The 11,050-nt window shown below is 33.4% G+C and overlaps 1 protein-coding gene across 1 annotated transcript in view; it reads right to left on the bottom strand.

Annotated features, from left to right (window-relative positions):
- LOC129806236 (inactive dipeptidyl peptidase 10) overlaps positions 1-11,050 on the bottom strand; it is a 64,196-nt gene continuing 53,146 nt past the window's right edge. Inside the window, exons 8-12 of the mRNA XM_055854671.1 lie at positions 10,432-10,682; positions 9,673-10,362; positions 7,151-7,269; positions 3,806-3,991; positions 1-3,505 (exon numbers count right to left, since the gene is read on the bottom strand). Of these exons, the coding sequence (XP_055710646.1) occupies positions 3,455-3,505; positions 3,806-3,991; positions 7,151-7,269; positions 9,673-10,362; positions 10,432-10,682 (1,297 nt within the window). The 3' untranslated portion in view covers positions 1-3,454. The remainder of the gene's footprint in view (positions 3,506-3,805; positions 3,992-7,150; positions 7,270-9,672; positions 10,363-10,431; positions 10,683-11,050) is intronic.

Here is an 11,050-nt window from a genome sequence, read left to right as displayed (position 1 = left end):
GACCTGTTACTTTTATTTTTTTATTTATTTACTTCTTCCTTATTCCTTGAAAACCTTTTTTTACTTTTTGAGGCTATCAATCGCCGAGAATCACAAAAACAGTTTGAACGAGAATTGGAAACGCTCAGACGGTAAATCTGCGAACTAATGTTTTGGCGTCAAGTGGATTTTCGAAATTATTTTCGAACGATTTTGCAATTCCGAAAGGTTCCGCGTGAACTAGAAGATTGTTGAAATAAAAAATATTGACATAAAAAATAATCATTTCAAATATGCCATATTCAAACTGAAGTATGCAGAGTCCTTTTTGAAGCTTTTACTAAACCATCCGTTTTTTTTTTTAAATTATTCTTTTGAATTGCGCCACTCTAAATTTTATTTACTGTCTATATGAGTTTCTTTATAAGAAAATAATTTCTATTCACATCTTTATATTTCTCTCACTCTGAGGATTTGTCTACGTGCTAGAAATTGCTTTGAAAGTTGCTTTTGCAGGGTGAGAAAAATGGGGGGATGGATCAAAGAGGGAGGACTTGTGTGGGTGGAATTTTTCATTGCAAAAATGCGTGTGGACGAAATGGGGGGAAACAGATGAGGTGAGAGGGGAAAAATTGGAGAGAAAAACTCAATTCCGATATGTGAATTATTAATGCTCTTTGAAAGGGAATCTCTGAGTATAACTTTCTTCTTCCGTATTGCCCAATGGTATTTCTTTTGTAGTTTTCTTTCTTTTTTTCTTTTGATTTCAACGATATCTCCTTATTTACACTTTGCTTCTTTCGTCTTTCCTCCTGTGGAGGATTTTCCCTTTTTTTCCTTTTTTATGGTTGAGAAATTATCCTAACATACATTTTTAGTACACATTATTTTTGTTTTGATTCTACGATGCTTTAAGCTTTGTACAAAGCTTTTATTCTAATATGAGCAAGGGGCATTTCACTGGCGAATATAAATTCTGGGAATGTTTTAGGAATATTCCGAATATTTTGTGAATACTCAGAATATTGCGAATACTTTGCAAAGATTGCGAATATAATTGATATTCCGAATATGGTGAATATTAAAAATATTACGCAAATATCGAGCATTGAAAATACTTTGCAAATCTTTCGAATAAGAATATTCCGAACATTGAAAATCTGGCGAATACCGTGCGAGTATTAAGAATATTCTGTTGATGTTACAAATACAATATTTGCGAATATTCAATAAAAAACGAATAAAGAGAATACTTCTCAGTGATTGCGAATATAAGGAATATTCCGAATACAATGCCATAAATCTCGCGAATATCATGGATATTAAGACCATTTTGTAAATATCAGGAAAATTGTAAATATTGCAATTATTTACCAAGTATACAGAATATTATGACAATTTTGTGAATATCAAGCACTGAAAATACTTTGGAGAGATTTTGAATATGGAATATTCTGAATATATTAAATGATGTGAATATTGAAAATATTCTGTTGGTTTCAGAAATATTTGTAAATGATCCGAATATTTAGAGAATTGCGGGAACATTTTGCAGAAATATCAAACGTGATGATTATTCCGAATATTGCAAATCTCGCGAATATCGTGAATATTAAGAATATTTTGCTAGTTTTCGAAATATTGTGAATATTTAGCGAATATCAAGAATACTAGTAACATTTTTACGAAAATCGAGTATTGAAATATTTTGTAAATCTTTTGAAGAAAATCATTCCGAATATCATCAGTATTAGGAACATTTTGCTGATGTCACAAATATTCGGTAAATTGGTATTATTCGTCCTATACATAAGGAATATAGGGATATTACGTCATTGAGTACTGTCTACTAAATATTCTCTTCTATCTCTATTCTGCTAGGTTGAATAGCCCCATTCACTCAGACCATTATTGGACGATATCAATGTGGTTTTACTCCAGATAATTTCACAAAAGTTCAGATATTTTCCCTTCGGCTGATTATGGAGAAGATGAGAGAGCATGCACTTCACCATCTATTCATCGTTTTCAAAACAGCCTACGATTCGGTTAAAGTTAAGAAATAACAAATTAAAAATTTTCAAAAATTTTTAAAATATTTCAAATATTCTAAACAGTTTTTGAAAAATTGACAAAGTTACATTTCGAGAAAGAAAATCTTTTATAATTTTCGAATGTCTACTGAAATCAAGTTTTCGAATATCAAATAAAATTAACAAAGGAGAATACATTTAAAAACTGATGATATCACAAGTTATTGAAATAAGGTAAACTGTCCTTAAGTCGACCGGTACTTTAACTCGACTAGTAGAGTTTTTATAACATTTACTTTATGATTTAACATTAATAGGTCAATTTTTTAAATAAATAATACGAATCAGTGACAATTTCATAGAAATTGACCATAAAACATTCAAAGTAGACCACCACCGGTCGACTTTAGGGTACTTTACCTTACGGATAGTTTTCGAAACTTTAGAAATAGTTAGCGAAACTTTTGAATATCTGCGGGTTTGCTGAAAACTCATGGCGATTGTCACTAAATTTTCGAACATTAAAAATTTTAATAGATAAACTTCCGAAAACTGAAGCTTTTCTCAAGTTTTCAAATACTTTTTGAAAAATTGGTAATTTCTCATTGAGTATCCGGATACATTTTTTAAAATCAGAAATAATTAGTAGAATTATTGAATGTCACGAAAATTCCGTGTGAACAATGGTATTGTTGTCATTCTCAATTAGTCCACTCAGTTCTTGGCCTATACTGACGATATCGATATTATGGGACGAAATCCCAGAGCTGTGCAAGAGTCCTTGATCAAAATTTAGCAAGCGGCACGAAGTCTAGAATTAATTCCTTCGTCTATAAAACCAGCAATTAGTTGTAGCGCCGGATAAGTATGGAAATAAGTAGAAATATCCTCGAATATTTACCGAATAACGAATATCGAGAATATAAATAATATTCCGAATATCGCAAATTTTGCGAATAATACGTTTTTAGCGAATAATACGATTATTCTGCAAAAATTAAGAATATTCAGAAAGGAATATTGCGAATATTTATCGAGATTACCATGAATATTGCGAATGCTTTGCAAATATTCCGAATATTCCGAATAATTTGTAAAAATTCGTCAGATACCAATTTTGTCTCAGTGAAATGCCCCTCAGACGTGAGCTTTTTTCCTCTAACTGGTTCACTTTAAAATGTTTTTGAGCTTGTTTTTTTTTAAAGTGCCATCAATTGAATTGTGGCTTTGCTGTCCGGATAATAGTTTTATTTGTTTTAGCTGTGGTATTGGATTTTCTGTCTGTGAATACAACATCAAATATTTGGCACTTTTAGCATCACTCAAATTATTTCTTTTTTAAGTTCTTTGTCTCTGATTCACAATTTGTTTTTTTTAACACACAAAAAACTGGTGAGAAAAATAGGTTGTTGAGGTGAAGAGATAGGTTGGATTTGTGTGACTTAATCCGATGAACCTCCATTTCCCAGTCCAGACTTCATTTCGATGGGAATCTGTGTGGAATTATTGGGAAAAAAAAGAGCTTAGTTAGAACTGATTGATAGACAATTTTTGAGCTTATTTTATTTTGTGCGTACCAAAAAGCAAAAATTTGATAAGAGATCAAGCAGAACAATTTTTTTTGGGTGGTTGATAAATCACATGCAGAGAAGGGGTGTAGAGAATTGGAAAAAAAGAGAATCTGCTGTAAACTCTTGTGTTAACGGTGTGCATGTTTTCAGGTGTGTTGTGTTCTTGGCCAGGTATTTTTTTTGTTCTTAGAAGGGTTCAATGAAGAGGAGGCTGTCATTTACTTGTTTCTTAAAGCAATCTTCAAAGAAGAGTGTCATGGAGCGATACAGGTGACGCTTAACGCCTGACAAATTGTGACCCTCATCCGGGTAGATTTGCTGCTTAAACAGGGCTCCCTTGCTGGCTAAAGCCTTTGCCAGCATCATACTCTGCTGAAAGTGGACGTTGTCGTCTGCTGTTCCATGAACCTGCATCCCAAAAAAAATTAAATTAACATTAAAGTTCTTCTCTTAAACTTTTTCCTTGAAAAAATTTCAGGTAATTCAAGGGGGTAATATGTAGCTGACTGAAAAAACAACTTCGAAAAGCTTAATTCGAAAATGTTTCATGAAAAATTAGCCTTGATAGCACTCGAAATTTATTTGAACAATAAAGAATTTCGAAAATAATTTTCGAATACTTTTTCGAAAGATTCACAAATGTCTTGTATAGAACATTTTAGTGCTTTGTGATTATACTAGATTTTACCATATTTTCGAATATCTGCAGAAAATCCATGAGCATCATTGTCTTTTCGAACACTGAAAGATTGATTACAGTGAAAACTTTCGAGAACAGTGATGTTATTTTCCAAGGTTTTCAAGTCCTGTAGAGTTGGCAGCTTTGGATTTGTGGTAAAACTCCTAGAGCTGGAACTTTAGTACGGAAGAGTCAGCCATTGAATAGACGTGTACTCAAGCAAATCTGGAGTGTTAGGGTAATTCTGTAATTTTACTACCATTATCACACGTGAATTCGAAACCTGACAATGCCAAACGAGCTTTTTTTGTCATGTCACATGAGTTCGAAAATTCGATTTATTTATTTTTAAATGAAATTACTTTACTTTGTGATAATTTAGAAACACAGTCGGTTTTGGTTGATTTGTTAAACAATATTCAGAAAAAAAATCAAAATATAGAGTCACATTTTCGAAAAAGCTCTCCTGGATTCGAACGCAATTTGTTATATCGCATTTCCAGAACATTACAGAACTCCCCTACTGGCTAGTATTCCTATTAATCTTACAAATTCTTTTTGAAAATTGATAAAGATCGGCTTTATTCAGTAATGACTTCTCGAAAAAACAAAGCCACTCCAAAGGTAAACCAAATCTATTTGAAAATCAATCAGAATTACGAAGTACAAGTTCGCATATTCGCCGCATTAGCGTTGTTTGTTCATTCAATTCGAATTTTCGGTATACTTGACACTCGTCAACAATAATCAACACCAATAACAACAATAGTACGCAAACTTTTGCTGCAAAAATCCATTTTTATGTAGCTTTGTTGAATATTAGAATGGCACAATGCTTGAATTTCGATTTATTTAAAAAAATGTCTTCTTCATGAAATTGTTTACTTTTGCGCAAATCGTCGGTCAAAATTTTTGAATTTCTAACGGGGTTTTGTTCGGTAAGTTCTCTCTGATCTACCCCAAGACCTGAGAGCTCTCAGGTCGGCAAGGTTATTACTGAAAGTAAGAATCTTGTAGAATATTTAGAGACTTTTCAAAAATTATAAATGTTTCGTAAATAATTCGAATGTCTGGAACGTCTGGACTGGAACCCATGAGTGTTATAATTTTCGAATAATGAAAAAATATCATCTGAGAAAACATAGAAAAACTAATAATATTGCAAGATTTTCAAAAACGTTTCCAAATTAATAAAGATATTAAATATATTTGCAGAACTTTCGTATACTATCGTTCGAATACTTGCAGCAAATTCACTAAACATAAAGTATTCGAAAATGAAAAAAATGTTGAACTGACAAAACTTACGAAAACTATGAAGCTGTTCTGAGTTTCTCAAGTACCGGGAATTAATAGAAATCTTGTAGAATATTCGGACATTTCTCGAAAAATGAGAAACAGTTTGCAAAACTTTCGAATATTTACAGAAAACTCATGAGTATCATAAATTTTCGAACATGAAAGTATTTTTGTCTAAGAAACTCTCCGAAAAATATATTGGTATTTCAAGATTTTTAAATACTTTTCGAAAATTAATGAACATTTTATTGAACATTCGAATACCTTTCGAAAAACCAGACACCGTTTGCGAATTTTTTTAATATCTGGAGAGAAATCGTGAGTATCATTAAGATTTTAAACATTAAGAAATGACAAATTAAAAACTTTCAAAAATTTGGAAAATATTTCAAATATTCTAAACAACTTTTGAAAAATTGACAAAGATACATTTCCAGAAAGAAAACCTTTTGTACTGAAATTTTCTGAGTATTTTATTAAGTTTTCGAATACCAAATAAAATTAACAATTCAGAAAACATTCAAAAATTGATAATACCACAAGTTATTTAAATGAGGTTATGTGCCCTTAAGTCGATCGGTACTTTAACTCGACTAGTAGAGTTATTATAACATTTAGTTTATGGTTTAACATTAATAGATCATTTTTTTAAATAAATAATACGAATCAATGACGATTTCATAGAAATTGACCATAAAACATTCAAAATAGACCACCACCGGTCGACTTTAGGGTACTTTACCCTACGGATAGTTTTCGAAACTTTAGAAATAGTTAGCGAAACTTTTGAATATCTGCGGGATTGCTGAAAACTCATGGCGATTGTCACTAAATTTTCGAACATTAAAAATTTTAATAAATAAACTTCCGAAAACTATGAAGCTTTTCTCAAGTTTTCAAATACTTTTTGAAAAATTGGTAAGTTCTCATTGAGTATCCGGATACTTTTTTTAAAATCAGAAATAATTTGTGGAATTATTTAATAACTACAGAAAACTCCTGAGTATAATTCAATTTTCGAACAAGAAAGAATTATAACTGCTTTTAAGTTCTTTGAATTAAAAAATTATAAAGATTTTGAATGTTTTATGCTCTATAATAAATACTCTATCGAGAATTGAAATACTTCTTAAAGAATGCAAATTTTCGAATATCTTTTAAAGATTTCGGACACTATAAGAAATTTGAAAATATCTGAAATTTTTTCGGTATTTATTTTTTAAGGATAATATTTACAAAGTTTAATAATCTTAGAGTTAAGGAAAATGAAAGTTAACCAAAAAAATCTAGATTTTTTGATTTCTAATATTTTCGAAATTGAAAAATATCTTGCATAAATTCTCAATACTTTACGAAAAATCACGATTATCATGGGATTTTTCATGAACTGAAAGGAATTACGACTAAATAATAAACGACTCTAGTTTGGAAATATTTTCGAAGAACCCTAAACATCTATAATTGAATTTTCGAATATATTCCGATTATTCTTCGAAAAACTGAAAACATCACTGCAAAAATATTTTTAATAATTCGTCCCTCACTTAATTTCTAAAGGTATATTCATATTCCCCCTTGATAGAACTCACCATCATAAAATGCTTATCCCTCAGCATATCAGCTACTTTCGTCAGGTCTGACTCGTCGTAAGCCTTGTAGTTGTCTGTCACATTCGGTAATCCCATGTACCTTTCGGTGTAAGCTGAATCTGTTGCAGGATGAGTCCGGAAAAAATGTAAGATTTAAATACCATTTTTCTTATCCAAGAAGCTTTTACCCATTTTACCCATTTTTGAAACTGATTAATAAATGCAAAGGAAATATTCTATCCGGTAGCGCATTTGCTAGAGAGTGGTTTTTTATATTTTTTAAATCATTTTTATTTATGAGAAAATTTCAAAAGTTTTCTCTTTTCGCGCTCTTCATTTGATAATAATACTCTGGATATTAAAGTTATGATGTTCATTTTATTAATGTTGTTTTAGGATGCGTTGGGAGTTATTTAAAGTTAATGGAGCTATTTTATGCTTATCGTTGTGTTTTGATTGTCTGAACAACCATTTCTGATGTTTAAAATTGTTTTCATTTGGATGAAATTATTGTGTTTTTTTTTTAAATTCAAATTTCTTAAAGATGATCTATTTGATAATTAAAATTTAATTGACTATGCAAGGAAGATAGTTAAAAATGTGAGGTTATGTTGTACATAACCTTGAAATCAAATGAAAACTTTAAGAGATCAAACTTCGAAACTTAAAAATTTATCAAAATTATGAAATGTCTAAATATTTTCTTTATTTCTAAGAGTAATATTCATGGAGTAAATCTTTAAATAGGCCTTTAAAAACTGATCCACAAATGATCCATCCATAAAAATGGTAAAATATAACAAACTTCACAATAACGCAGCAGAAATAAAAATGTCAAACTCTTTCAAAATAAATTTAATTTTAAAGCCAGTCGCGAGTACTACTTTTGAAATCTTTAATAAAAATAAAAAAAGAATTGAGGTTATATTGGATCAGATGAAACATCATTAGCATTTTAATTCAGAACAGGAAATCTTTAATGTATTTAAGGTTATTTTTAAGCTTTCTTCATCTTAGAATTGAAGGTATTAGTCCAAATTTTCATTTTCAGTAGAAGTTAATTTCCATTGTGAGGTTATGGTTAACATAACCTACAAAAACCTATTTAAACTTTCAGTTAAAAAAAATATTCTGAATAATATAATTATTTTTAGATACAAAAGAACATATTTTAAATTTATTTGAAATCGTCGAAAGGGTAGGCTTTCAGGCTTCGCACACACTTTGGTTTCGAACACTGCGTATTTTTTGCCATATGATCTAGTAGCTATTGAAATATATTGCCATAGGTATGTCATATTTATTAAAGAAATATAGGAAAAAAAGGAAGTGTTCGAAGCCAGAGTGTGTGTGAAGTCTGGAAGTCTTCGCCTGAACTTGATCTGACTTTTATGTCAACTTTTCCTTTGCGGTTTTAGGGTACTCAATGCGTCAAGTGGTAGAGCACTCGCTCTATGATGCAAGTGTCCCGGGTTTGAATCCCCTTTAGGTCACCAGGAATTTTTCTGGCGTTAAAGGTGTTCGAATTGCATCCATTGAGCTTTAAACGAAACGCATTCAAAGTTCGTTATTTGAGTAATTTGCACATACAGTAGACTCTCTCAAATTTGGGCATTTGGGACCGAAATGTCATCCGAATTAGAGAGAAATCCGGGCATCAAATCGTTTGAAATGCAAGGATTTTTTGTTATTCTGCATACTAATGGTAAATTTCATGAAACCCTCTTTATAATGCAAAATCACATCATAACTAAGATGAAACATGCCAAATTTGAGAATCTTGTCTTCATTCGAAAACTTAAAAAATGTCATTAAACTTTTTTCGAATTTAACTGTTGCCCACGAATTAAAAAGTAGCCCGATCTTAAAAGAGCCGAATTAGCGAGAGTCTACTGCAGAGGCGCGCTAGAACCGTTGAAACCGAATAAACGTCAAATGAAACATGTACAGTAGACTTTCTCAAATTCGGGCATATGGGACCGAAATGTCAGCCGAATTAGACAGAAATTCGGGCGACAAACTTTTTGAAACGCAACGATTTTTATTCATGTGCATCTAGATATTGAGTTTACACACTCATATATATATAACGTAAACTGCATGAAAATCCCTCAATAATGCAAAATCACATCAAAACTAAGACAAACCATGCCAAATTTGAGCATATTTGATTCATTTGACAATCATAATCAAACTTGAAAAATGACAACAAACTTTTTTCAAATGTAACCGCTGCCCGAATTAAAAAGTAGTCCGATCTTAAAGAGCCGAATTTGCGAGAGTCTACTGTACGTCAATGGTCAAAACGCTACTATAACAAAATTATTTTGACGTTAATTCGGTTTCAACGGTTTTTGCACACCTCTGCTCTGGTCTACTGTAAAATCCTTCAAAAATAGAAATGTTAAAATCGGATTGTAATAAGTTTATGCTAGTGGCGCCATTGCGGTCAATACGACAAGTATTTCAGTTAAAAATTCAAAATATCCAAATCGGAAGATGAATTAACACGGAAAACTTACCGTAGAGCTTCCAGTTTGTAATGGGAGATACGCTAATGCCGCACTGGAAGAGGGATTGAGAGTTGGCCAGTGCTAGAGTGGCTGTAAATCCACCGAAACTCCATCCGTAGACCCCAACGCGACGTTTGTCGACAAAATGTAGATTGTCTCTGAGATATTCGGTAACTTCGAGCTGATCTGAAACCTCAACAGTTCCCAATCGTCGGTAGACTTCGTGGAGGAGCTGATAGCCCTGTCCACTGGATCCTCTGCCGTCAATCTGGGTCACAATGTAATCCTTCGTGCCGGCCAGATAGGTGTTCCAGTCGATTCGCCATTTTTCGGTGACCAGTTGCGTCCCGGGAGCCGAATAGACGTGCAAGATCATAGGGTATCGCGTAATTTCGTCTTCCCGAAGTCCTGGGGGCAGAAACAGTCGAACCTGAGCGTAGTATCCGCCGGAAATCATCACAGGGAAGGATTTTATCTGTGGCATGGCGATCCTGGCCACTTTCTCGCGGAGTTTCGTGTTGTTCTGGATGGCTGTGACGAGTTGAAGTGGTTTCTCGCGGTTCTCATGGGCTATCCGGTAGATGGCGCTGGTGGGGATCTCGGGACCCAGGCAATCGATCCGGACGAAGGGCGTAGCACTGGGAGGGGCGAAGAGGGCGGTGTGGTATTGGCAGGGTAGTGGTCCACGGGGTTGGGAGTCTGCAACGAGGGCTTCCGTGAGTAATTCTTCTGGGGATTCGCCCGGCAAAAAAAAAGTGTTGCCCTCACCCTTTTTCTTCTTCTTCTGACGCTTTGGGGGCGTCGTAGGGGGAGCCGCTGTGACCACCTCATCCTCCCAATCATCATCCCAGCTCGTCACGAGTCTCGGCGGGGACTTTGTTGTGGTGCCCCCGCGACTGAGACTCGGACAGGTGAGACAGCGAGGTGGACGCAGTGGCACTCCGAATTTTGGCGGGCTCGAGGATACACGGTACAGATGCTGTTGCCCAGGAAGATACTCTGGCGTGCCCAGGTAATAGCTAAATTCATTAAATTACAATTTAATTCTCAAGATTTTCAATCAATTTTCCGCACAAGTTGACCCAACCCCATTTGCCCAATTTTCACTTGAGATATTTTCATTGCATTTTCCCGCATTTTCCATCCATCAGTTAATTGGAAAATAATTGAGTTGCCGCAGGTATTAATTGGCGGAAAAAATGTTAATTTTGATTGTTGGTATTTTATTCTTTGCAAACTTTCCTCGCTTTCCACAAAATACGTGCTATTAATCAGGTAATTCCGTTTCTTCGGTTTTTCTGGGCTTTTCGCGGAAATGAAGGAAAGAAAGTTGGGCGGAAAATTATTTGACGAGGGGGTTGCTATTGTTAGGTCGAAAATTGGTTCT

This window comes from Phlebotomus papatasi, chromosome 3 (genome assembly GCF_024763615.1).
Source record: "Phlebotomus papatasi isolate M1 chromosome 3, Ppap_2.1, whole genome shotgun sequence".
In the NCBI taxonomy this organism is placed as follows: Eukaryota; Metazoa; Arthropoda; class Insecta; order Diptera; family Psychodidae; genus Phlebotomus; species Phlebotomus papatasi.
This window is presented reverse-complemented; position numbering and strand designations above follow the sequence as displayed.